The sequence below is a fragment of the Anser cygnoides genome, chromosome 16 (assembly GCF_040182565.1).
Source record: "Anser cygnoides isolate HZ-2024a breed goose chromosome 16, Taihu_goose_T2T_genome, whole genome shotgun sequence".
Classification (NCBI taxonomy): Eukaryota; Metazoa; Chordata; class Aves; order Anseriformes; family Anatidae; genus Anser; species Anser cygnoides.
Window position 1 is genome coordinate 15818146 of NC_089888.1, and position 26378 is coordinate 15844523.

The following is a 26378-nucleotide window of genomic DNA, read 5'->3' on the forward strand; positions in this document are numbered from 1 at the left end:
GCCGGGCCCCGCCAGGCTCCCCGCAGCGGCCGCTCGGCAGCGCCCCCCCCCCCCCCCCCGGGCCCCGGGCAGGCCCCGGAGCAGCCTCCGCGCGCCCCCCGGCGAAGGAGCGCAGCCCGGCCGCAGCCTCTCCCGGCCAGGCCCGGGGCCGCCCCCGCTCCGCCAGGCGAGGCTCGGTGCTCCCGGCGGCCGGTGCACGGCGCCCGAGGGGCTGCTGGCCAGCGGCAGGGGCGAGAGGCTGGGCCGGGGCTCAGAGAGGGCCCCCCCAGCGCTGCCGGAGCGGGGCGCGCCCCGCCGTAAGGCGGCTTTGCCGCAGGAAGGTGAGTGCAAAGGCCGGAGGGGGATGCGGCCCCTGCACTTCCTCACTGCTTCCAGTGGCCGACCTAAAAAATAGCAGTGAAATAACTGGAAGATGGAAGAGGTGGTTTTGCTCTAGGCTGCCCGAAACACTGCGCAAACTAGTGCCCTGTGCCCCTATGACGACACAGGACTGTCTCTCTCAGCTTGACACATGCTGCTTAGCTGCTCAATCTGCAAAATTCATCCTTTGCCCAGTTTATCCTGGGCATCCACTGCTTTTGTAAACAGAACATGTCGAGTGATGATGGGCTGTTTGGCTCTGGGAAGTCCCTTGAGGTACGTGTCCTACTTGCCTCCAAGGAGCTAGCTAATGCCCCCTGCCCTTCTCAGGCTCAAACACACAAGAAGCTCTCCTGGTTTGCTTAACGCTCCTTGATGCAGGCAGATGCAAACCTAACCATTGCTGCGGCAGTGGTTTTGCTCATGCTCTCCAGCAGCCTGAGGGGATGATGGGCACAACCAGATAAAGGCTCATGGGAGGATTGTTTGGGTTTTGCAAGCCAGTCTCAGCCTGCTTTGTTTTCACAGATCTCTCCAGTCTTCCCATCCCCAGGAGTTGGAGGTGGTCCCTTCCCCACCACAGCATCTTCTCCAAGGCTGGGAGCTTTGTGCATACTGCATCCTCCTACACTCACTTGCCTGGCAGAGTATTAACAGACATCTTGAAATTAAACACCCTAGGAAGCAGAATCATAGAATCTCCCAAGTTGGAAGGGACCCACAAGGATCATCAAGTCCAACTCCTGGCACCACACAGGTCTACCCAACAATTCAGACCATATGACCAAGAGCACAGTCCAAACGCTTCTTAAACTCCCAACAAGCTTGGTGTCATGACTGCGTCCCTAGGGAGCCTGTTCCAGTGCATGACCACTCTCTTGGTGAAGAACCTTTTCCTGATATCCAGCCTGAACCTCCCCTGTTGCAGCTTGACACCGTTCCCACGGGTCCTATCACTGGTGACTAAAGAGAAGAGATCGGCGCCTGCCCCTCCACTCCCCCTCATGAGGAATCTGCAGACCGCAATGAGGTCTCCCTTCAGCCTCCTCTTTTCCAGGCTGAACAGACCAAGTGACCTCAGCCACTCCTCGTACGCCTTCCCCTCTAGGCCCTTCACCACATTAGCAGCCCTGCTGCCCCAGAAGTTCTCAGTGAGTATCATCCCCAGTTGTCTGGTCTGTGACATGATTCAACAGTGCTTGAAGACATAACTCTACTTCACACTTCTTGGGTTTTCTTGACCCTGCTTGGCCCAGACCAACCCAACTCTGGCCTCTACTAGTCTTGTGTTTGCTGGTGAACCAAACCAAGTAATCTCTGTCACCTGCATATGGATGAATCCCAGCAAGCTGCAAGCACAGCCTTTGCAAGCTTGGAAATCAAGCTGGGAAAATGCAGATGACACCTCCATGGAGCAGACAGAGACTCTGAAACCTCATCAGTGTGCTCCATCCTCAACAGACAGTTTGATTTAAGGACATCCCAAGCTCCGTTAAACAGAGTGATGGCAGTAAAATTCCTTAGCTGGACGAAAACCACAGATAACAAACATACGCCATGCTGTGTGCTCAGCCATACCCACTGCAGAGCTACAGCACATTGACAGCAGCTGTTATAGCTAGGGCCTGACAGCTCTAGAAAGACCACAAAAAGCTTCTCTGCCAGTTCCACACCAGCTCCTCACCTCGCAATAAAGTCAGGGAATATCTTCCTCCTCCTCCTTCCTGCCAGGGACCCACAGCTTTTTGCTGAGAGCCAAAGCGATATTCCTACAGGGCTGCATCCAGCAGTGAGTTTCACAGAGCCTGCAAGGAGTACAGCCTCCTCTCTGCACCATCATGTGGACCCTGAAGGATGCGGCCTGCTGATGGAACTGTGTCCCAACAGCTGCAGCTTGCACAGCTTAGCGCTCTGACTCCTTTCCACCACTAGTCACAGCTCCACGGCAGCAGACTCCCACCAGCCATCAGCTCAGTCACCCATTCTTCACGGAGTGGGGAGAGCAAAGCAAGCATGCTCATCGTGCCAGTACCAGAACTGCTGAGCACAACGGTGCTGCCCAACCCCACTGCACTGCCTCCTCCCGGCTGTTGCTGCTTTTCATACTGTCACCTTCATGTTTTCTCCTAGACCATTCCTCTGTCAGTCCCCTGAGGCTCTGCAAAAATACCTTGTTTTTACAGTGCTCATCACTGAAAGATGCTCAGCTCCACTCTGTAGGCTGCCCCATCCCCTTGGGCTTCTTAAAGTTGACCTAAGTTCTTTCAGGGCAGATGCCATGAGTTTAGTTCCCTTAGAGACCAGCACTAGAGGAACTTGCTTCCAGCCACTGAGGTACTCCTTAAAGCAGAAACCTTAAGAGATTAAAAACTTGCCATTTAGCAACTGCAGTCACCAACGTAAATTACCAGGAGCTTCGAGGAGAGACAGAAACCAATGTCTCTTCCACGTGGTCACAGTCCTCAACAGAGGATCCTCCTCAGCTCAGGCTGGCAGCTTCTGTCCAGCAGAATAGTAGAGAACTGCAAAGACCAAGAAACTTAGCTGGTGAGGCTGTGAGCAATTGAGGAATAGAGGCGAAAGGCAGATACGCAACTCTCCTGTTTTCTACTCTTTCACTCTGCAGGTTTCACAGTGGTGCTTGAAGTCATGCACTGGACCAGACAGACAGGGGCATGCTGCAATGCAGCAGTGGCTCTGCCACAATTGTGTGTCAGCATGCAGGGGCTGAAGAGGCAGAACAGCTTATACAGAGGCAATGTGTGGCTTAACCTTCTTAACCACCCTTTAAAGCATGGATACAAGCATTAGCTACCTACTTATGCTAGAAATGTTTCTAACCACTTCTGAAAGCATTGCAGTCAAGCCTACAATACAAGAGACCTAAGAATCTCAGAGAACTGCTAGCTAAAATATTTACCAAAATTAAAACACTTAACGGAATCCCGCACTCCCAACATTTTGCAGAACTTCAAAGACCAGAGCATACAGAAGCTCCACAGTGGATTATTCAGGCCACATTTATTACAGCATTTCAAGTATACAGTGATGTTACTGATGGCTGAGAACAGCTAAGATGCAAACGATGCCAGTAGCAAAGGGTGACCTAGAACTAGCAGGCTATGTAATTCTCATGGGAGATTAATGCTTTCTTTTTCTCTTATTTCAGCTGAAAGCATCAGACTGAAAGGTTGAGAAAGATTGGGGATGGGGAGAGCAAATACAGAAGTTTTTGTTTGGGATCATTTAAATTGGCAACTTTCACATAGCAGAAGCTGTCTGCTATTGCACTCTTCCCTCTGCATCCCAAGGATCTAGGATAGCCAGGTGCGTCTTTTTCACCAAACACAGACAGCATTTTCCCTGGTAAGAATGGAGGCCTGCATAGGTGGGTGGTTCTGGAGCCCCAGCTCAGCACTCAGAGAATTAGATCCCTGACTTTGCATAGTCACATCTGAGAACCAAGCTGTTGGACTTCCGCCAACAAGGCAGTAACACAGACTTTCACCAAAAGCATACCAAAACTATCAACTCCGTACTATAAGGCAGCTTTAGGTCAGTACTCTTTTTGGGTGCAGCACGAGCTGTTTAGAAAAACGAGGACTACACGGCAGCTAGACTGCAAGATCCTCTGACAAAAGTGAGGACTGTGCGTGCTTCCCAAGACCTATTTCTGAAATACAGGGCCTTACAAACATTTTAAAGCAGAGACTACTCCCCCATTGGTGCACAAATTCCCACAAACTAGGGAAGAACTGAGCTATGAAGTGACCAACTCAAAGAGCACCCCTCAAACCAGAGATAATGCACTGTATATTGAATGTGCCTGATTTGCAAGCTACTAATTCTGCATTTAAGATATTAGCTGCCTCAACTGTGTGTTCGTCTCTTGCATTAATTAGCACAGAGCATCTGAAGCCAGCTGAAATCAAGAATTAAAAAAAAATATTAGAATTTACATACATAACATTAAAAGTGTACCTCCGGAATGACTGTTCTTCAAGACTGCTGAGCTCTGAGGTAAATGCTGGCAACTTCACAGTCAGGCCAGCAGAATGCAGTGCTGTTTCCAAACCTCCCAAACACATCTCACAAGTTAAACATTCACTAACCAAATTAATCACAACTCATTCTAGCGAAGTAGCTTAAAAATTTGTCTTCAGCAAAGAAGACATTTCAGCATTTGAAAATTCTGGTGAACAAATGATCTGCAAGTAAAACAAAACTATTAGAAATGGTAACGACACAGTCTGTTTAATCAAATCAGATCTGATTACTACAAAACATGCTGAGGACAGCCACTGAACTCATATCCTGGATGCTGCAGTGCCTTCCTCCCACGTACCCTACGATCACTTTTTAAAAACGGTCTGTCTAAAGGACAACAAATGGAAGACAAGTCAGGATGTAATGACAGATTTCAAACGAAGGAGCATACATACATTAAATTAACAGATACAACCTTCAGCATACAGGAGTTTGATACTGTAGTCCCAACGGACAACAATACAGTTACTGGCTAGAGTTGCAGAAAGTTCAAAATCTGAACAGTCTTGAACTGCTTCCAAAGATTCCAATGGCTTTTTAATAGTTCCAGTAATTAACAGGTATATAAAACGGAGATGGACTGGCTTCTCCAGCAGAAGAGTTGGGGCTCTTCCATTCTAATCAGACCGCTGGTACAGAAGGGAGTTGATTTGACTTCCCCAACCTTCCCACCAGTCTGCCAGGGATTATGATTTATTAAAATCTTCTTGATTTACTGACAACTGATTTAACAGACAAAAGCTGCAGACTGTGTCAATCATAGTGGATGGCAGTATAGAAGATTATCCAAACAACCTGTGGAGAGGAAAGGAAGGGAAAGTTGTTTTCATGCCTCTGAAAAGGGTTAAAACACTGAAAACAAGCCTTAGGCCTTGCCCTCAGCTGAGGGCTGGGGACTGAATTCTAGCTTTGACATTGGATCAGGTATATTAGGGTCACCGTACACCACAAACGGTGGCGTTCCATTCAATTGGCTTCCAGAGTGACTAACCTATCTACAGTAAATCCCATCACAGTCTCTCTAGAGATTTAGAAACACCACCAAATCAAGTCATGAGCATATTCAGGGACTTGTGGAAGGGCAGTAACAGGAGAAAATGTAGAGAACCCCAAACATCAGCTGGTATTATCTAGACCAGTTTGGGTATACCTAGATGAAACTGCTAAGACAGGGTAGCAGTGTATCTGAGACAGAGGAAGGGATGGCATAAACGTGGTAGATGCAGAAACGTGGCAGTCCGTTCTCACTTCCTTTCTGACACTGAAATCCCGTGCATTAATACTGTATTATTTCATAACCAACAGATTTCAGGCTTCTCTTCCCCACCAATCTCACTGATTAGTGGACACTGACACATCTCTTTCTACCAGCGCCCCAGCTCACCTGCTTTTCTTCCAGGCCTTTTCCCTCACAAAGTTTATCAACACAATTCACAAATCAAGTTAAAGTGAGACACGTTACCAGAAACAGTGCAAAAGATGTCATGAATCCTTCCTTTGTCAGCTCCCATGTGCCACCATACTCCTCCTCATCTATCTGCTGGAAGCTGCTGAAGTAGAGATACAGAACACCAGCATTGATCAGACAGAATCTGGAAGAAAGAGATTAGGAACCATCATTTTCCAGGACCCAGACTGCAGATACCCAATATACCATAGAGCAACATATGAAGTATCCTTTGTACACAGCACAGACCAAGTGAAAGGGAACACCATTCCTGCAACTCTCCCCAGGCAGCTCGGTGATTTCCTTCCAATAGCTCCTCCAAGTCAGCTTGTATAGCATGCTGGTGTGGGGTGAAGTTCGCCTCACAAGGCAAAACAGGACTGAGAGCAGTCAACCGACAGTAATCAAAAGCTGGAAATAGCAGCAGATGTGCAAACCCTGCAAGTTTTCCTCTGCTACAGGTACGCAGCAGTCCTGCTCCAACACAGAATCCAATTTCCTTTCATGCACTCCTCGATCTTGAGGCTGCCAAAAGGGAAGAGTGTTAGGCTCTACGCCCAGTGTTAAACCCTTTTGTTAGTGTCTCACGACCGCATGCCAGAGATGAGAACTGAAGGCTCCGTACCACCCTCAGAGCCATAGCACTGGGGTTCAACTTCAGGCAAGTCTTAGTACACTCTGTGTGTACTCTCTTACGCTCTGTAGTCTGTGCCAACAGACTTATGCTGCAATGGAAAGAAAAAATAGGAGGCCCCATTTTTTTGTTAGGACAGTCTGTACTTATACCACCCCAGCTTAGGGCTGAGACAACCTGAGAAGAAATGAGTACATTTCCTGGAAAGAAAACTGTGTAGGAAAGGCAATACTGGAAGACTCGCAAGTTCAAAGACTAGCAGCAAGCTGTGAGCAGCTGTTCAACTGCATACCACAGAAAAAACATGGACACGGTTCTAGAAGGTTTGAGTTTCCCATCTGACACCGCATCGCTTTTATTTCTAACGTTTAGCCCAGGAATTGGCCGATGTGCCTGAAGGTGTCTCATGAATTAATGGATGACTAAGTAAGAACAATGCTTCCCAACCACTCCACATCTCTTACCAGGAGCAATTCAGATTTAACTGTGCACGTAGCTACTGAGCTCCTGTTAAAGCACCACAGCTTTACAGCACATGTCCATCAGTTTCAAATTTCATTTTTTTTCTTAGAGACTCTCCCTCCACTTCCTTGCCATAGCTAGGGCATGCAGGAGCGGAGACCTTGACTAGGCAGAGACATTTGCAAACCAATACACCTGAGAGCAAACAGAACTTTTTCCCCCTCACAAAGTTTGGAGAGAAGGGCTGTGCTTTTCCACCCCTGGTGTCCCTCCAAAGGCTTACTGGTGCGTGCCAGTGCCAAGCACACTTTTGTTTCATAACTCAGAGTGCTCACTGCAGCCTGGTGGAAGGTGACACAAATCCCGTGTCTTGGTGGGGGTGTGATGTGCACGCACCCTTCTAGACGCTTTTCAAGGAGAAGCTGCCCCTCTTGTCTACTACCAGAGCCTCCTCTCCAGGGATGGCTCCTGACTCAAAGAGGACTGCCACCCCTTTCCCCCACGTGCCTTACTTCTTAAAGCCCTTAGAAGCATTTACGGGAGCAGGCCACTTCACAAGTCAATTGAGCTTCTTATTCCCTGCTTCCAGCTCCACCCCTCTTTAACAAGAATAAGCAAATATATCAAAAAAAAGTGAGAAGAAAAAAAGCGATACTTAGGTCAAGGATAGAGAAAGAGGCTGATGACAACATGTTGTAATTAGTATGAAGTTCATGACAAATAACAGTCTGGAATGCGATGCCAGATTTAAGGCATGTGGCAGACACAGACACTGCATTTGGCCACTCCACTGTTTATAACACAACCTTAAAACAGACAAGAAGTAAAGTCCAAATGTGGGAAAGTACATGAGACAGAAAAGGAAATAAACCTTACATTGCTATTCCCACGAATCCTTTCAGAGGAACTACTCCCCAGATGATTCCCAAAATAACTGCAATGATCTGCCGGAACCAGTAGATCACATCTAAAAACTCATCCTGAGGAGATAAAGCAAAATAAAGATTTTGGCATTGATTACGTTTTTCTTTTTTTCTTCTTTTTTTTTTTAAGCCATCACATGACTGACAAGCGAAATTTTGACACTGAACATTACTCCATTAGAAGTTGTACATAACATATCATAGTCAGAGCAAATAAAGCAGTTTATGGTGCCACGCACCCTGGACATTTCTGCTTCCAGATTAAATACACGGCTTTGTCCTCTAACACGCTAGCGGCAGCAACAAAGCAGCATCTAATGTCGTTGTTTGCTAAAGATTCAATTCTGTAAAAATTCATCAGAACGATGCGTAAAATGTTCTTGGAAGTTTTGAGGCTGTTGGCGCCGCTCTCGGTGCCCCGGGCCCTCTCCCACCCAGCAGAGCTCGCCGCCAGCGGCCAGCACTCTTGCCAGCACCAGGCCCCGCGACCTCAGGGGCGCGATAACCGCCCCGGGATCGCTTCCCAGCAGCAGCGAGGTGGTCGCTCCCGCCTGCCCGCGGCGCTGACACAACCCTGGGCGCTGCAGCTGCACAGCGCGGACTCGGCCTTTATACAAAATTCCCCCGACCGGGATTTTTTTTTTTTTCCGACCGTCGCCAAGGACGGGCCCGCCCATCCCCTCGGGGCGCGCTGCCACCGCACCCCGCCGCCAGCCGTCGCGATTTTACCGCGGAAGGCGCGAAGCTGCCCGGCGGTGAGGGCCAGGCGCGGCGTCAGACGGGGTCGCGGCCGCTCCCCTCAGCCGCCCGATTCCTGGCTCCTTTCGGCCTCCGGCGCACGGCCGGGGGGCCCCGAGCCGCCGGCACGGCCCCGCCCTTGCTCCGTGCTAACCGCCAAGCTCCCGCCCGCGTCACCGGAGGGGGACGAGGCCGAGCGGCTCAGACCCCTCCAGGCTCCACGCGCGACAGCAGCTGCCGGGGGCGCCGCCGTTTCCACGCCCGCTCCCGCCCCGGAGGGCGAAGCCCGGGGGCCAGGCCCCCCTCCCGGTCCCGGGGCTCCCCCCCCCCGGGCCGGCCCCTCCCGGCCCGCACCTTGTCGTGCCAGGCGGAGTCGCTGCGCAGCGCCCTGCCCCAGGCCGAGCCCCGCGGCCCCGCGCCGCCGTCGGGCACCGCGTGCTGCTGCGCGTGCGGCGGCTCCTCCCTGCGCCGCGCGCCGCTCATCGCACACCCGCCGCCGCGGCACTGCCCGGCCCGGCCCGGCCCGGCCCGGAAGCGGCCGCCGCGCGCCCGTCGCCCGCCCGCTCCCCGCCAATCGGCGCGCTGAGGGAGCGGCACGTGACTGCAGAGGCCGGCGCCCCCCCTACGGCGGGGGAAGGGGGTCAGCCCGCCGCGCGGAGCTCGCCGGGCCCGGGGGCGGGGCTAGCGGGGCGGGGGCGGGGCCTGCGGCTGGGGGCGGGGCCTGCTGCTGGGGGCGGGGCCTGCGGCTGGGGGCGGGGCCTGCGGCTGGGGGCGGGGCCTGCGGCTGGGGGCGGGGCCTGCGGCTGGTCGGGGGGGAGGGCGCGGGCACGCGCGCGCCCGGGTTGGGGCTTGCGAGCGAAGCGATCGCGTTCGCTGTGCGCGCGGGCCCGAGCGCGGCCGCCTCCCGGCGCCCGGTGCCGCGGGGCCCCGCCGGGCGCTGCTGGGGGCTGCCGCCCCGCCGTGCGACCCTGCCGGCGGTACCTCGGTCTTGCGAGGAGCTTCCTGGGGCGCCATTCCTTCAGCTCCCCGGCCCCCGTGTCCGTACGCGGCTCCGGCCGCACGCCGAGGCGTGGCGGGGCTCGCTGCCTCCTGGCCCCGTTACCAAGCCGGAGGCCCAAGGTCCCGCACGTTTTCTGTTGCGCAAACCAGCAAATGCCTGGCCCGGCGCTTCGGGAGCGCCTCAGGAGCCTCGTGGCTCTCCGTTTGCAGGACTAAGGGTTTCAGCAACAGCGGCCTTGCCGATGATTTCAGCAGGACCTGGGAATCTTAGGGAACGGAGCGGGCCTACCTGACCTGCTCACAGTAGGCAGGCGAGTCCTTGTCCCAGAGCTCTGATCGCTTCCAGCTGCTGCCGTGTATTTTAAACACAGATTTTGCAAGATACCTGCGGGCTTCCCAGCACTGTCCCAGCTACCAGGCCCCTGAGCACATGCCCAACCTCTCAGGCATTTGCTGCAAGCCTAAGAGGCTGGTCCAGGTCAGTGGACCCTTGTCACACCAGCAGGGAGGTGACACCCAACGGAAGGGGGACATTGCTGTATCTCCCACAGGAACCTTTGTATCTGATCCCCACTATGGCAGAGTCCTTTGTTGAGGGGCCAGGGCTCACATACCCCGCTCCGTCCTTGCTGCCCTTGGGGTTCCTCAGGTGTTTGGGACATGGCAGCCTGCTCTGTGCCCTCACGCTGTGATGGGGATGGTCAGGGAGCACAGCGGAAGCGATGAGGGACACCACAGCTGATCTCTTCCAGGACTCCAGGCCGTGTGCTGTGTGCTGAGTCTCAGCATCCCCAGCTTCGTGCTCCTGCCCCATGCCACTTTGCCAAGGCAGAAGCATTTGCATGATGATGAAATGCCTGGATCAGAGAACAGATCTAAACTGACATGCTAAAAAACTGTTTTGTTTTACCCCATCGCCATTCCCTGACCTGCTGTCCAGAGAGAAAACCAAGTGAAATCACAACTTGAAAGAACAAGGAGGATGCAGAAGAGAGGTGACACAAGAAAATGTGGAGGTACAAACAGGCTCCCTGCTAAGGGACACGTGTTGGCAGAGGAAGAGTACACAGGGAGCCCAGGGCACTGAGAGGAGGAAGGGGAAGCTGGGAAGGGTTGAAAGGGATGAAGGAGAGTCCTGCAGGTGTTCCAGCAGCAGTTCCTTATGTGCACGCAGCTGCAGAGGCTGCAAAGCATCCGAGGAGCTGCCACGTCCAGTACCGTCCTGCTTCCTCGTTGCCCCCAGCCCCCGTGCGGCGCCTGCTCACTTGCAGGGAGCGGGTGCATGGCCAGGGGCGGCTCCTTCCCCACCACGCTCCCGGGTACTGCACAGACGCTGATGTGTTTGAGGTGGATGCACAGAAAAAACCGGGAGCAGCAGCCATGGGGCGGCAGCTCAGGCTCTCTGCCTCCTGAGACTGTTCTCTTTCTTTCTTTCTTCCTTCCTTCCTTTCCTTTCCTTTCTTTTCTCTTTTTCCTTCCCTCCCCTTCCCTTCCCTTCCCTTCCCTTCCCTTCCCTTCCCTTCCCTTCCCTTCCCTTCCCTTCCCTTCCCTTCCCTTCCCTTCCCTTCCCTTCCCTTCCCTTCCCTTCCCTTCCCTTCCCTTCCCTTCCCTTCCCTTCCCTTCCCTTCCCTTCCCTTCCCTTCCCTTCCCTTCCCTTCCCTTCCCTTCCCTTCCCTCCTTTTCTTTAAAAGGCAAACTTCGTGGGAAAGCCCCAGACGGAGCTCAGGCTCAGCAAAGACTCCGCGCAGCCCCGCGCTCTGCTGGGCTCCCTGCAGATGGGTGCCCCACAGGAGGGTTAATTTGTAAACCACGGCTCGTGGCAGCTCTTCCCGCGCGTCGCCCCACGGCGGCCCCCGGCGCCCCGGCTCCGCCACGCCGGGAAGCGCCCGAGGGGCGCGGAGGGGCGCGGACCCCCCCTGCGGGCGGTGTCGGGGCAAACCCGCTCCGGGCCGGGCGAGCCCCTCTCGGAAACGCTCCCCGATTCCCCCTCTGCCCCCGCTCCCCCGCGGGCACACTTCTGCCCCCCGCGATGCGCAAATCCCCCCCCGGACACGCTGTCGGGGAGCCCGCGGCACCGGCGGCCGCTCCGTGACCGCGGGGCTGAGCAGCAGCGGGGCGCTGGGAGGGGACCGAGACCTGCGGCCCCCGCGGCCCCCGGGCGGGCGATGCCCCGGCCCCGGCAGCACGGCACCGCGCGGATCCGGGCACCCACGGCCTCTGCACCCACGCCGTGCCCGGCCCCCCCCCCCCGAGCCCCCCGCGGCCAGCGGCACGCGTGGGCCTCCCGCCCGTCCGTCCGAGGCCGCCCCGGCCCCGCCGCATTCTTCTGCCTTGTATGGGCCGAGCCGGGCCGCCCGGGGCGGGACGAGGGGCCCGGCACCGCCCCGGCCGCCCGCCCGCGCCTAGGGCCCCGCCGCCGGCCGGCCCCGGCAGAGCAGCGCCGCCGGCCCCGCAGCTGCCCCGCTCCGGCCCAGGTGAGGCGCGGCCTCCGCCCGTCGGGGGCGGCCGTCGGGGGGGGGGGGCCGGGGAGGCCGGGGCTGCGCCCCCCTTCCCCCGGCTCCGAGCTCCGGAGAGCGGCGGCGGCCCCTGGAGAGCCGCGGGCAGCCCCGACGGGGCGGGCGGGACCGGGCGGGAGGGAGCCGGGGGTGGCCTCGATGGGGCAGCCCCCGACGGGGCCGGAGGCGGCTCGGGAGGGACGCGGAGGGCCGGGGAGGGGGCAGTCGGGGCCCCGCCGCGGGGTGGGGGGGGCCGAGGCAGCGGCAGGAGAAGCCCCGGTGCGCCCCTGCGGTCCGGCAGGAGGGGAGCGCCTCGCCCCCGGGGCCCCTGCCCGGGATGTCCCAGCCGGGGAAGGCGAGGGACGGTCCTGAGCAAAGCTCCTGGTAACTGCACTGACCTGGAGCTGGGACCCCCCCCCCCCCCCCGCCCCGGGATGGCAGAGCTGCAAGAGCTGATCCGTGCTGCCCGACCGTGGCTCCCCCCGCCGCCGTTAAGTGAGAGCTGTTCCCGGGCGGATCAGCTGCTTTCCCCTCCGCAAGCCTTTACCGACGGCCAGAGCCGGAATCCAGATGCATGCATGACGCTCCAGAGCTGTCCCAAGTGACCTGTGAGCAACTTGAGGCAATAAACTGTTGGAAGGCAGAAAAGCTTTATTTAGCTCTTTTCCCTCAGATCCAGAGGAACTTTGTGTCTTATGTAGTTTTGCCCGTGAAAACTTGAGGTCCTCTTGGCTTCTTCCACTCAGCTGCTTCCCTCCGTGCATGCCTTTTTGGTACAAAGTGTTATGGATGTGATAAAAGCCAGGGAGGTTCTTAAACATCGACGTGTAAGAGAAAGCAGTGGCTGGAGCAGCATTCTTTGGAACGGAACATCCCGAAGTGTCAACAACCAGCGCTGCTTACCAAAGATGGTTGGTTTCTTCAGTCACTTGAATTTTTTCCTCTCGTCACTCTGTGTTCTGGCAGGCTCTGTGTTGCTGTAGGAGGAGTTTGCGGTCGCCTCCCCCTCTGACGTCCTGAGGCCAGATTCTCCCACCAAGGTGAGCCCCTTAATTCTCCTGGGAAAATGTCAAAGCCAGCCCAGGGCACATTCTGCCAAATGCCACAAAGGCTTCCTGCCCCACGCTCCCGAGATGCCCTCTCCTTCCCAGCCCCTGTGAGCATCAGGAGGGTGATGGGTGGTGGGGCTTTCATGTGCTGTCAGCGTCCCTGCATGGTCTTCTCCCAGTGGCCACAGCAGGTGTGCTTCGGAAGGGCTTGTCTGTGCCACACAGGCATGGTGATGCCCTTGTCCCCTAAATGTGGTGGGAAGGAGCTGGCCCAGAAACCGTGCCATTCTCTCTTACCCCAGAATGATCAGAGCTACAGAAGCCTCCAGCCCTTCATGCTCTGCCAGAGGAGCCGAGCTGTGCCTGGCGCTGCCGGGCTGGGGTAGAGGGACAGGGGTGGGACCTGTGTGCTGCAGGGCTCTTCCCCTGCTGCTATCCAGCCCCGGGGCCTCCGTGTCAGGTTGGGTCACTGTGAGGACCTTGTCCCTGTGCACTTGGCTCTTTCTCTTCAACACTGCCCTGCTCCATCTGCACTTAAATCCTGCTCACTGGCATTAGTGCTGGTGGCTGCAATTGGTCTGGGGGACACAGCCTGGGGCTCAGGTTCTGCTTTCCCCATGCTCCAAGCTCCCTCTTCCCCGCCCATCTGTGTTACGGTCTCCCCTATTGCTCTCTACAGCTACCAGAAAGGAAGGTGTGGGGAGCTGGGGGTCGGCCTCTTCTCGCAGGTAACTAGCGATAGGACTAGAGGGAACGGCCTCAAGTTGTGACGGGGAAGGTTTAGGTTGGAAATGAGGAGACATTTCTTCTCAGAAAGAGCAGTCAGGCATTGGGACGGGTTGCCCAGGGAGGTGGTGGAGTCACCGTCCCTGGGGGCGTTCAAGGAAAGGTTGGACCTGGTGCTTAGGGACATGGTTTAGGGGGTGACATTGGTGGTAGGGGGGTGGTTGGACCAGATGATCTTGGAGGGCTTTTCCAACCTTAATGATCTGATGATTTTAAGGTCATAAAGGAGAAGAGCCCGTCTCTGTTCCAGCCATGCCAAGCAGTGCAGGAGGATCCTGCTGCAGCTCCTGGGCTCACCCTGGCACTGCCCCCCCCCCCCCCCCCCCCCCCCCGGCAGCTCTGCAGTGAGGACAGAGCTGAGCAATGCTAAATCCCAGGGCTAGCAGGAGAAAAAGGCTGTTCTAACAGCAGGGAAGATGAGCTGCTCGCTGCTCAGTCCCCCAGCATACTTACCTCTTGGTAAATGCAGCTGTGTTCTGGCTTGCTGCTACTTGCAACTAACCTTGGGAAGAGTCTTGGGGCAGAGATTTAACCACAGTCTTTCAAAGGGGCCATCATTTATCCCCGCAGGGATGTCCTGTGGAGCAGTTCAGACTGTTTGAATTGCCCTTCCCCCTATCCTATGAAGCCTGCCCAAAAGCATCCACACTCAATGCACATACATTGTGCATCTGGGTGCCGGGATGTCATGGAGATGATGTCCTTTCCTCTCTAGCTATGCTGGAGATCTTGCAGCAGCCCCGTGCAGAGCTGAAGCCTTGTCAGCACTTCCGGACAGAGCTCCTGCAGTTGCCTGCCAAGCCTTGGAGGAGCCACCCTTGGGAAACGTGGCACCCAGCACACAAGTAGACAGCATCGTGTTTGTACCACATGGCCACAGCTGGGCTGTGCTGCAGCTGCAAGGTGGAGGTCCCTCCTGGCAGCACTGAAACGTGCCTTTGGCTTGTCGTGCCCTCCCCAGCATGGTCAGGAAACGGCATCGGGGTGAAGTTGCTTCCTTTTTCCCAGTGAGGAAATGTATGGTGGCTTGTTTCACCGACAACAGCGAGTTGTGGCGCTTTCTCTTTGAAACTGCAACTATTTAATAGCTTTCCAAGGCAGCCCTGTGGCTGCGTGGGGCTGACTCTCAAGGCCCAAGCCCAGCAGCGCAGGAGACAGGGGCAGCGCTTGGCTGCAGAGGGGGCAGAAGGACAAGGGGGCGAGGGCAGCTGGTGGCAGGGTGAACGTGGTGGGTGTGTGGCTTCCACGGCAGGCGAGCTGCGGTCCCACCCCAGCGCTGACCTCCCTGCCTCCGCTGCCAGCAGCGAGCAGGGCCTGGGCTCGAGCAGCCGGGGTGGGCCTTTCACCGGGGCTGGAGGAGCAGGACCCATCGTGTGTTTCTTCTTTTTGCCGAGGAAAAGCTGGGTGCTCAGACTGGCTCGGCCTGCCTGAGGCCACCGAGGCATGCAAGGCATTGTGGCCAGGCCACAAAACAGTCTGGCCATTGGGTTTTTTGGCCAGCCAGAGCCCTGCAGCGGGGCCCTGGAGCTGTGTGGGTGTGCGGAGCAGGGTGGCGGAGCCATCGAGCCTCCGGCAGGGCATGGATCGCCCGCGGCACATCAGGCCTGGCTGCAAATCACTTCTGCCTCCTGGCAGGGGCGCTTTTCCCTGTGCCCAGCCAAAAAAGTCCCTTTCCAAGTCACAGCTGGTGCCTAGGAGTTTTGCTAAAAACAGAAATAAAATGATTAGGAGCTGAGCTTGTCCTTGGGACTGAGCATCTTTCCAGGGAATATTTTGGATCAAACAGCAGAATCGAACAGCAAAACCATGTGCTGCCCAAATCGTGCTTAATCCCCCTAACGAGAACCATCTCTCAGGGGAGTGTGCCAAGCTGTGCTCATGCTCACTGCTCACAGCTGGGGCAGGGTAAATATCTTGATAATACTAATTCCTGCGGTGAGAGCAAAGCTCCTGTTTATTTCTCTAGTCTTCTGCTAATAATTCTGCTAATAACTCCCTGTGTTTTGGAAGCTCGGTGCCGGCTGAGCTGCAGCGTAGTGCCGTGGACTGGCACCAGAGCTTTTATTGCTGGCTCTGACCGCTGCAGCAGATTAAGGTGAATCACGCTGCTCAGCTGAACTTCCCTGCACAGGCTGATGCCCACGCTGCTGTCCAGGTGACTGCTGGGGGCAGGCAGCACGTGCTGCTGTGTGGCAGGGTACCCAGGCAAGGGCTGTGCCACTGCAAAGAGCTTTGCGGTGCAGCAGGGCGGGGGAAGCAGTGGGCAGAAGGGCTACGGGGCTGTCATCTGCCCACACAGCCGTGGGCATGCCCTGGCTCTTTGGTGATGCTGCTTTCCTCAGCAGGCTGGTGGCAAATGTCTGGGAAAAGATCGAATGTTTTGGGGCAATCTGAAGTGATTTCATGAGTGGCGTTAGGTGCTGGGTGCCAGCCAGGGCAGGCAAAGGTGGTGGAGGGGAGGGAGATGGGAGCAGTGGCGTTTCCATCCCAGTGCCTGCAGCCACTGGGGCTCCTTCCCACACAGCCCAGCCAGGGGAACCTGGGGACTGCAGCTGGGGGGGGTGTGCTCCAACCCCCACCTCTGCAGCCTCAAAGGAGGGGTAGCAGCGAGGGTAGTGAAGAGATGACACAGTGAGGCAGGGAAACGGCTGGAAGACAGGTACAGCCTGGGAAGGGCTGGCAGGAGCTGTGCAGCTGCGAGAAAAGGCTGCTCGCTCTGGTCCCGCTGGGCAGGACGCTCCCTGTGACTTCTGAGGTATCAGCATTAAGGACCCAGTTAGAAAGCGGAGCCCACAGCAGCGTTCCTGGGGTGGCCAGCGCGTCTATGCAGGGCTTCTGGCAGAGGCACGCTGGTGTTGTTGCTTTGTGCTGCTTAATGCAACATGACGTGGTCCTCAGCTGCTTCGTGTCCCCTGCCAGAAAAGGCAGGAGCCCAGAGGCACTGTTTCCCACAAAGGCGTGGGGTGCACAACAGTTACAAAAATATTCTGCTCTTCGCCCGAGGAGCTTCATTCATAGTCTGTTAACTCTGATTCCCCACCCTGCAGCAGGCATGGACTCCCTGCCCCAGATGGGGAAACTGAGGCATGGGTCTTTCTGTGAGTTAGAATTGACCACAATAGAAATTTGAGAATCTGAGCAGCATCTCTGTCGTGGCCACGATCTCTGTTGTCACCCCAGGCTTTCTCCCAGGGCCATGCTGAGCTGGCAGCTAACGCTGGAAGTGTCCTCGTGCCAGGCTTGTCCCTGACAGCTGCTTGCTGAGTTTCACTTAACGGGATTTGGCTGGGAGAGGTCTGAGCATCCTCACCCTGGGTAACACCAGAGGTAGCCAGAGCTGCAGAGCAACCTGTAGGAATCAGGGCTGGGCCCCCAGCACCGTGATGCAAGGTCTTAAATACTGAGCCTGGCAGCATGGGCGGTGACACCAAACCACCGCTCAGGGGCTCAGGTACTGTCTCTGATCATTCTCGCTGCTGGGAAATGGCTCTTTGCTTCACCCTGTCACTATTCCCGCTGTCCCCTTTGCCATCCCCTCTGGGCCACATATTTCCCTGTCTGAGTTCCCCCCGGGTCTGTCTATTCGTACTGGGGATCCAGCTGCCAGAGGGTGATCCAGCTGATCATCCCGTGGATCCAGCTGCTCGCTGCTGTTCCCTTCCTGCCCCCCAGCCTGTTCCCTTCTCATGCTGCTCATTGCCTGTAACAACCGCACCGGTCCTCCGACCCCACCTGCCCTCAGCTGCTTCCTTGTGACCCCCCTGGGCGTTCCCCTCCCTGCATTTCGGGGTTCCTCCTGGGGTGCTGGGCAGAGCAAGGGTGGGGGGGCTGCGCAGGGGGGCTGGAGCCGGGGCGGGAGGAGGCAGGGAAGTGGCAGCACGCGAGGAATGCGCCTGCAGCCGATAACCCCAGGCTCTGGCTTAGCCCCCAGCCCTGCAAGGCACAGGCTGCTCTGGCACGGGGCGAGGGCAGCTGTGCCTGCTCACCCCAGGGCGGCCTCCAGGAGGGGGGGGCCCTGCCCCAAAACCCAAGGCAGCACCTAGAAAGCACCCTTGGGTGCCCTCACAGACCGAATCCAATGCGGCGTTGGGTTCACCATCTTTCCCTGCAACCAGGATGAAGGGGACAGGCAGCATGTGGGTGTGGGGGCTGAGGGCGTGGGCAGGGAGCTCTGCCCACAGCCCATGGGGACAGCCCTGGGACACGCCGGGAAGGGGGACAGCGAGAGCTGCCTGCCCTTGGGACTTCCCAGGGGACTAAGCAGAGCCTGAGTCTCATCTGTCCCTGTGCCCCACTCTGCGACTGTGTTATCTCACTATAGATAGCCAAACTGTGTCACAGCCAGGAAAACTGAGGCACGGACCTGGTGAGCAGCTATTTGCACAGCCAGAAGGGGAAGCTGTGTCCATTCCCTGGGCTCTGCTTCCCCACAGACCCCTGATGCCCCTGTCCTGCCTGCAGGTACCACCCCAGCCGTCAAGATGTCCAGCAAACGTGCCAAAGCCAAGACCACCAAGAAGCGCCCGCAGCGCGCCACCTCCAATGTCTTTGCCATGTTTGATCAGTCGCAGATCCAGGAGTTCAAGGAAGCCTTCAACATGATCGACCAGAATCGCGACGGGTTCATTGACAAGGAGGATCTGCACGACATGCTGGCTTCCATGGGTGAGGAGACCCTTCCCTGGTCCCCTGCGTATCCCTCAGCCCCTTTGCTCTTAACGGCCAGCAGGGACTGCTGCTGGGGGTACGCGGTGCCTTGCAAGGAGTCCTGGTCACTGCCTGCATTGAGCCACTGTTGGGGTGGTGTTGGGGCACAGCCCTCCTGCTTTGGGTCAGTTTGATGCCGTAAAAATGGGGAACTTCCTCTGCTGGCGCTAGTTGACCTTAGAAAGTGCATTTGTGGAAGCATCTAAGGACAGCAGCCTAGGCTGTTGCTCTTAGAGCCACGTTCACTGGTCAGGAAAAAGTCCCTGCCTCCCTTGGGGATGGAGAAGCTCTACATGAGGAGCAGCCACCAGCCACAGCCAGGGGCTGGAATTTGAGTAGTGTCACCCCAAGATGTCACCTGGGGTTTTCCACTGCAGAACAAAGCCCTTTTGTTGCTCACAGCCCGGGTGACAGGACAGGCTGCTCCCTGTGCTGGCCCGCCTGGGTGGGTTGGTGCAGTGGGGGGCAGTCTGCGCAGGGGAGGGGGCTCCCAGCCTGTCACCCCGTGGGTCCCTCTGTGGGTGGTGGGGTCCCACGCAGGAGATAGCCGTGCCCCAGGTCACCGGCTGCAGCCGGCTGAGGTCTGTGTCTGCGCTGGCAGGCACGTCCCGGTGGCTCTGGGGCAGGCAGAGCCCGCGGACCAAGCTGGCAGCTTTGGGAAGATGCACGCTTCCCAGCAGCACTGCCCGCTCTGGCTTGGCGGCCACCCGGCACGGGGGGCTCTCGGGGATGGTGCCAAGCCCAGAGCTGCGGCTGGTCGAGACCTGCGGGCCTGGCCACGCTGCCCACCCAGAGCCCGTCCCCTCTTGCCGTCCCACTCCTGGCCCTGTGCTGCCTCAGCACCACACTGCGAGGTCTGTCGCTCATTGGCGTGGTGGCCGGACCCCTTCTGAAGGTACTGCCTGGGAGAGAAAGATCCCAGAGCAGAGGGGCCGTGCACTGAGGGGCATGTGGGCGTTAAGGCTGCACTCAGCAGAGACCAAACCGTGCCTGGGACATCCCAGTACTGCCTCCGGCACAGAGTCAGGCAGAGAGGGGCCAGGGACGGCATGGGGAGAGGTGCTGAGACAGCAGTAGCAGGTGCTGCAGAAACCATTGCTCGTGGTGTGGGTGAATGGGCCCCACCAAACTCGTCTTTGATGGCTGCTGGCAGGCAGCTCTCCCCACTCCCACCCAGCAGAGGACAGGGGCACTAAGAACTGAGGAGGACTGGGGGTTGTCACGCCTCGGAGTGATGCCCCTGCCCCTTGGCCCCATTGCTCTCCTGGGAAAGGGAAGCTGCTGCCGGGAGTGGTGTTGAAAAGGTGTTTGGGGTGGGGGGATCTGCAGCCCCTCTTCCAGCCCAAATGGGTGGGTTAGCAGCAGGGGTCGCCAGGCGCATCTCAAGGGCACCTTGAGGTGGATGTGGTCAGTTCAGGCAGGTTATGCCTGTAGAAGGAAAAGTTCTCACTGGTCTCCCACAGCTGAATTTCTCAGTGGCAGCACAGGCGTGGGGCAGACCACTGCCCTGGTGGGCCGACCTTTGGGATGGGATGGGATGGGATGGGATGGGATGGGATGGGATGGGATGGGATGGGATGGGATGGGATGGGATGGGATGGGATGGGATGGGATGGGTGCTGCAGGGAGGGTGGGCCCCACACCCACACCACCACCTGTGCCCGGCAGGAAAGAACCCCACCGACGAGTACCTGGAGGGCATGATGAGCGAGGCACCAGGGCCCATCAACTTCACCATGTTCCTCACCATGTTTGGGGAGAAGCTGAACGGCACCGACCCAGAGGATGTCATCCGCAATGCCTTTGCCTGCTTCGACGAGGAGGCATCAGGTACAGGCCAAATCTTTGGGGACAGCCCACAGGCAGCTCTGGAGCAGCGTGGGCCATGGGCTCTGCTACTCCTGTCTCAGGTGCAGGGCTGGGAGTGGGACAGCAGGGAGCCTCCAGGGGAGGCAGTGAAGGTCCCTGGCCACCCCTCTGCCCTCCTGTGCTGATGCAGTCCCTGCCATCCATCCCCACAGGGTTCATTCATGAGGACCATCTGCGTGAGCTGCTGACCACCATGGGGGACAGGTTCACCGATGAGGAGGTGGATGAGATGTACCGGGAGGCGCCCATCGACAAGAAGGGCAACTTCAACTACGTGGAGTTCACCCGCATTCTGAAGCACGGGGCCAAGGACAAAGATGATTAGTGCCAAGAGCTGCTCCCTGCCTTCTGTGCACGCTGCCTGCGCCCCTGTCCCCTTGCTGCCCAGCCCCACAGCAGGCTTCCCCCCGGCCAGGACATCACCCTGCTCCATGTCGTGCCGATGCTGGCACGTGGCACTGCACCCTTGCTGGAGGAAGCTCTCCCCTCACCGTACCGTTGCGTGCACATCCGTCCTCTCCCATCGCCTCTCCCGCCTGCAGGCTCAGCCCCCAGGACCCAGCCAGGCTCCATCCCCACCAAGCAGCTGCTCTCCCCGTGGAGCAGAGGGGGTCCTAGGGCAGGGGCAAGCAGCCCAGGTGAGCACTGGCCGGTGGGGATTTTGGCTGGCTCAGACCAGTGCAGTCCAGGGGACCTGATGCAGAAAGAAGCTCTCCCCTTACCTCCCACACTCCCTTCCTTTAGGAAAGAAAAAAAAAGAACACTTTGTTTCCTCTTCTATGGCTGTTTTATGGCTTTAGAGCCTGTGATTTGAGGGATTCAGAAAGCTGAAGCAGCCTATAAAGTCTGATGGTGTAACACAACAGTGTGCTGCGTGGCTCCCTCCCTGACCAGCGCAGCCCTGGTGCCGTGCCGCTCAGATGTGGGGTTGAGGGCCACTCGTGCCTCCGGCTCCCACACCACATCCCCCTGCCTCTGCCCTTGCCCACTGGGGTCTGCTCCTGATGACACCCTGTTTTAAAGCCAAATCATTCCCAACCCGTCTGTGCAAAATTGGCTTAAGCATCGTTTTCTGCCTTTGCTGATAGGAGGAAGGGAGTTGTGCTTTGGGACAGGCAGAGGAAAGGGACTGAGATCCAAGGGAGGAATCCTCTCCTCTCTGCTCCGCTCCTCTCCTCCCCTCCCCTCTCTTCAAGCACCCAGCATCATCGCGTGCCCACTGCCAACACTCCTGTTTAAGCCAGGACTGCTGAGGCAGCATGATCCCTGCGCTGCCAGCCCTTCCTCAGCAGTCAGCTTTGTTGTGCTGTTTGTCCCGTTGGTTTGATTAATTAACGCCAGCCTGACATAGCGGGAGGGGATAAGGGGGTTCCTACATTGCAAATCTACAGTGCTGCTGGAGGTCACTCCATCTCCATCCCTTCAAAGGATGAGGAGGGAAATGTGATGACAAACCCTGGCGAGGTGGTGCCCAGGGCACAGCTGCCAGAAGAGCTCGGATGGGGCTGGCGGCGCCCCAGGAGCATATGGGACTGGGGTTGGCGGCCACCCCCCCCAGACCTGCCAGGCCTGGGGCCATGTCCTCGCCTGGGACATGGCCCATGGTTTGAGAGCTTGTCCTCGGGTCCTGGTGCTTCTGCTTTCCAGGCACTGCCAATGCAAGGAAGCACAAGCCGTATTATCGGGGCACGGAGAGGGGAGGCCAAGCTCTCCCAGGGGGGCTTGTGCTTTGCAGCAGCAGCCAGGCACAAGCCTACCTCCAGGCTCACAAAGCAAAGCCGGGCACTATTTATTCCCTAATGCTTTGCATACTGGGGAAAAACATGCAGTCCTTCCACTTCCAAAGCGAAGTCCCAGGCCTGAAGGCTGCTGAAGGGCAGGATGCTTTTTAAAAAGCTTCTTCACTGAGCTGTATGTCAAAGTGAACATCCCACAGACGTCACGGGGCCAGTGGCTCCGTCCACTCACAGGTCTGATCTCAGAGCTGATTCTCAGAAGCTACCCCTCAACCCTGCTGCCGGCAGAGTAGAGAAACCTTGTTAGTGGACACAGGGCTGTGTATGGGAAGAATAAATCTGTGCTTTGCAAGGTGGCATCCTGCCTCCCCCGCCTGCTGGAGCTCCTTGCAGGTGGAGCACACAGAGATGGGGCTGCCGTGCAGGACTGCGGAGGGCCTTACGAGACTGCACGGCGGCACCAAAAGGCAGGTGCTGTTGGGGGTGGATTGATGTAAAGTGCAGAAGATCAGCCCCAGCTTCACAGCCGGAATGTCCCGGCTCCAGGTGTGTCACACTGAGCAGCAGGAGGCGAGGGGCAGCCCCAAGGAAAGGGAAGAGCTCAACAGCTGTTGAAGAAAAAAACAAAACAAAACAAAAAAAACAATCACATACTAGGAATTACTAGGAGAAGAAAGGATTCCAAGAGGGAGTGCTGTTTGGCCATTGTCTCAGTTCCTGTGTCCCCCACACCTTGAGTATAAAAAAGATCCAGCCAAGCTGGGAGCACTCAGAGGAGAGCACCAGGGAGGTTTGACATCAAGGAACTTAATTTACTAAAGCAGATTGATTTAAACTAGGTGAAAAAGGAACTAAGGGCACACATGTAATGGGGCTGTGCTGGTTACAGAGTGGTGCAGAAGTAGCTTCTGGGTACTGGATCCTTCAACCCTTTCCCCTTTGCATCTCCTGTGCTGCCTCCTGAGCTTGTGGATGGGTTTCTATCAGCAATGCTCGGAGCCCTTTCTGTGCTTTGTCACCAACACAAGCAGCTGGGGCTGTTTGCCTTCTGTGCTGTCAGCTGTGCATGCCCCAAATGTTTTTCATCCACTTTGGTCAAAGCCACTTCATCCACAGAGGGAGAACGAAACATCAGCAAACCTCCAAACTATTCTCTTGTGAAAGGTTCCCGGGCTTTACTGCTAGGGGATGTTCTCTTTAAAAATAAACATAAAAAAATATAAACAGTTTTTTCAAATGTATTAAACACCCCCAAAAACAAAACTAGACATTTAATTTCAGAAGTGTTTGCTTGGGGCAGGGACACTTAAGAATACATTTCTGGGGGTCAACCTGTAGCAGCTTCTTTCCCCTCTCCTTGCTGGGTTACCCAGTCTCCTGCCTCCTCCCTTGACACTGAAGGACTTTGATCATTTTCCGAGGTGCAGTCATCACGTCCACTGATTCCTGATGCCAGCAGCTTTGCCTGGATTTTGGCTCATGAGGCTCACCAGCGGCTGCAGCCTGTTTCTGCTTAGCGGAGTTGATTCTCTGCCTACACCCAGAGCAATCTGGCAACTCCCCCCCCCCACGCCTGTTTGCTGCCTTTCCTGCGTTCGGAGCTCCAAGAAGCTTCAAGTCAGCACAGCACCCTGAAATACTTCCTTTCCTGGCTTCTCCTCGGTGGTCAGTGCCTGCTGCCACCAAGCCACCCTCTTAATCACAGAATCACAGGATGGTTGTGGTGAGAAGAGTCCCCTGGGGATCATCTGGTCCAAACCCCTGCTCAAGCAGGGCCACCTAGAGCTGGTAGCTCCATGTCTCTTGCACTGGGGAGCCCAGAACTGGACCCAGCACCCTACACATGGCCTCACCAGTGCTGCGCAGAGGGACAAGAGCACCTCGACCTGCTGGCTATTCCTGGCCTAATGCAGCCCAGGACACTGTTGACCTTCTTTGCAGCAAGGGCACACTGCTGGCTCCTGGTCAGCTCAGCTCACAGAGTCACAGAACGGTTTGGGTTGGAAGGAACCTTAAAGCCCACCCAGTTCCAACCCCCTGCCATGGGCAGGGACACCTCCACCAGACCGGGTTGTTCAAAGCCAGGTCTTTTTCTGCCTTGCTGCTTTCCAGCTTTGTGCCCCCAGCACGTGCTGGTGCCTGGGGTCATTCTTCCTCACTGAGCTTCACAAGGTTCTTGTCAGCCCATTTCTCCAGCCTTGGCTGCAGGCCCAGCAGCACTGCTGGGTGCTCTGGGTGGCAGCTCTGCTCTCTCAGCTGTCCCCGTGGGAATTCTTCCCACTTCTAGCCTGAATGAGAGCTGCTGGTGCAGCCCCAGGGAGGCTTCTTCCAGACCCCGAGCTGATTGTTGTTCCCCAGCACCGCGCTCTGTCCTGACACCTCCAGAGCACCCCAGCCCAGCGCTGCCGCTGGCCCCACACCAGTGTCTGTCCACCCTCAGCTTCTCTGGTGGAGGCACAGCTCCAGCAAGGGCTTGCCTGGAGCCCATCAGCCGCAGCCCCGGTGCACAGTGGCAGCAGAGAGCCATGCCATGGGCCAGAAATTGAAAAAAAAAATAAATTAAAAAAAATGCTGTGGGGAAGCCCAGCTCAGGGTTATTTGAGAGTGGGCAGAAGGAGGGGAGAGTGGGAGACCAAAGGAGGCCAGAGCAGGGCACCTGAAGGTGGGAGGCCAGGGTGTTTGTTAGGCTGGGCGCTGCTCTCACAGCGCTGGTCCCCAGGCATGTACAGGAGCCCTGAGGCAGCCACCAGTCTCTGCTCCACATAGGCACTGAATATTTTAAAATTTACCCTTAAAGCTCTGCTGGAGCCAGGCGAAAGGAGCACACCAGCCCTTGAGCAGGGAAGTGATAAAGCCAGCCAGGCCAGCCCTGGGAACACTTTCATTTCCCTTGTAATTAATACTAGCATGACCCCGGCAGCCTTGGCAAGTGCCTGTGCAGAGACGGCAGGCTGCTAACAGCAAAACGCCAGCACATGAGATGTCCCAGTGGGGCAAACCCAGCCAGTGGCCCCCTGAACGTGGGACAACTGGCACCCCAGCTGGAATGGAAGCCCTTTCCTAGCAAAAATAAATAAAAAAATAAATAAATGAATACAGATCAAACAGCAGAGGGTGGGCAAAGAAGGAGTTCTGCTTGGGCAGAGCTTGCAGCCTTGCAGCCCTGTCGAAGGCTGCCCGAGGTTTCCAGCAGCCCCCTTCAGGCCTTGGCTGCCTGACTCTTTTCCGAACTGCGGAAGTTTAACAGCATTATCATGTCAATGGCGCTGGCCGGGCTTTCTGCGGGAGGTGTCCCAGCTGGGCCAGGAAACTCAGTCCGGAGCAGCCCTCAGCCGGGGGCTGCTGCCACCTTCCCTGGCCCTTGCAGCCCGCTGGGCCTTCCTGCGGCCCGGGGAGCACGGGGGGCTCGGGGGGCTCGGGGCCCAGCTGGGCAGGAGCCGGGGCAGGGCCAGGGGCTCGCTGGGGCCACGCCGGCGGCTGCGGGGTGCTGCGGGCAGGGGCAGCAGGGGGGCTCCGCACCCAGCACAGGCTCCGTGCCTCACCTTTGGTTCACCGTCCCACACGGCGCTTCCGTTAGTTGAGCAATAGCAATTCAGGGTACGGTTTCACTCGGGACGTTGCAGATTTAGCTGTAACTAAACAAAGGCTTTAAGCAGTTCTCCTTTTTTGTTATTTAATCCTCTCCTGCAGCATGAAACCTGCTCTGTGCAGATCTGCAGCTTTGCTGCCAGCAGCCACCACATGGAAACGCGGCCGCTCGGGCCCATCTCTTGTTGCAAACCAGAGCGATGCAGGTGCTGCCCGTGACAAACAGCCTCTGTATATGGCAGCTCTCTCCAGCTCCTTTCCCTGTCAGACTCAAGCCCCTCTCCCACGCCCAGGCCCCCTAATCACCATAATCAGCTCAGTTCACACATTTGGGATGGACAATTCAGGGCTAAGAGCCTGGCTCCTGCTCCTATTGAAAGCCAAGTGAAGGGGTTTGAATCAGGGCTGCCTGAAAATGCGCTGCTCCTCTGAAGCAGACCTGTCCCCTCCTGGGCACGGGGCTGGGGAAGGAGAGGTCTCCAGCCTGGCCTCCGGGGCTCTCACGGTGCTGCCAAGCTGAACTTTTTTCCTGCTTCAG

General features: G+C 57.0%; 2 protein-coding genes and 1 long non-coding RNA gene across 3 annotated transcripts; 2 read left to right on the top strand and 1 right to left on the bottom strand.

The window, feature by feature from the left end:
* Window positions 1–2: 2 nt before the first annotated feature.
* LOC136786497 (uncharacterized) lies at window positions 3–4234 on the top strand. The gene is made up of 2 exons (XR_010825357.1): window positions 3–320; window positions 889–4234. It is a non-coding gene; the product is annotated as an uncharacterized lncRNA (long non-coding RNA).
* A 359-nt stretch (window positions 4235–4593) lies between these two features.
* RAB5IF (RAB5 interacting factor) lies at window positions 4594–9181 on the bottom strand. Its single transcript, XM_048048954.2, has 4 exons — window positions 8966–9181; window positions 7827–7930; window positions 5870–5999; window positions 4594–5202 (listed from the first exon to the last, which is right to left on the bottom strand). The coding sequence occupies exons 1-4, from the start codon at window positions 9092–9094 to the stop codon at window positions 5161–5163; spliced, it is 405 nt and encodes a 134-aa protein (XP_047904911.1). The 5' UTR covers window positions 9095–9181; the 3' UTR covers window positions 4594–5160.
* Window positions 9182–11966: 2785 nt separating this feature from the next.
* Window positions 11967–22611, top strand: MYL9 (myosin light chain 9). Its single transcript, XM_066978399.1, has 5 exons — window positions 11967–12084; window positions 13072–13145; window positions 18402–18605; window positions 20316–20477; window positions 20669–22611. The coding sequence occupies exons 3-5, from the start codon at window positions 18422–18424 to the stop codon at window positions 20839–20841; spliced, it is 519 nt and encodes a 172-aa protein (XP_066834500.1). The 5' UTR covers window positions 11967–12084; window positions 13072–13145; window positions 18402–18421; the 3' UTR covers window positions 20842–22611.
* The last annotated feature ends 3767 nt before the right edge of the window (window positions 22612–26378 follow it).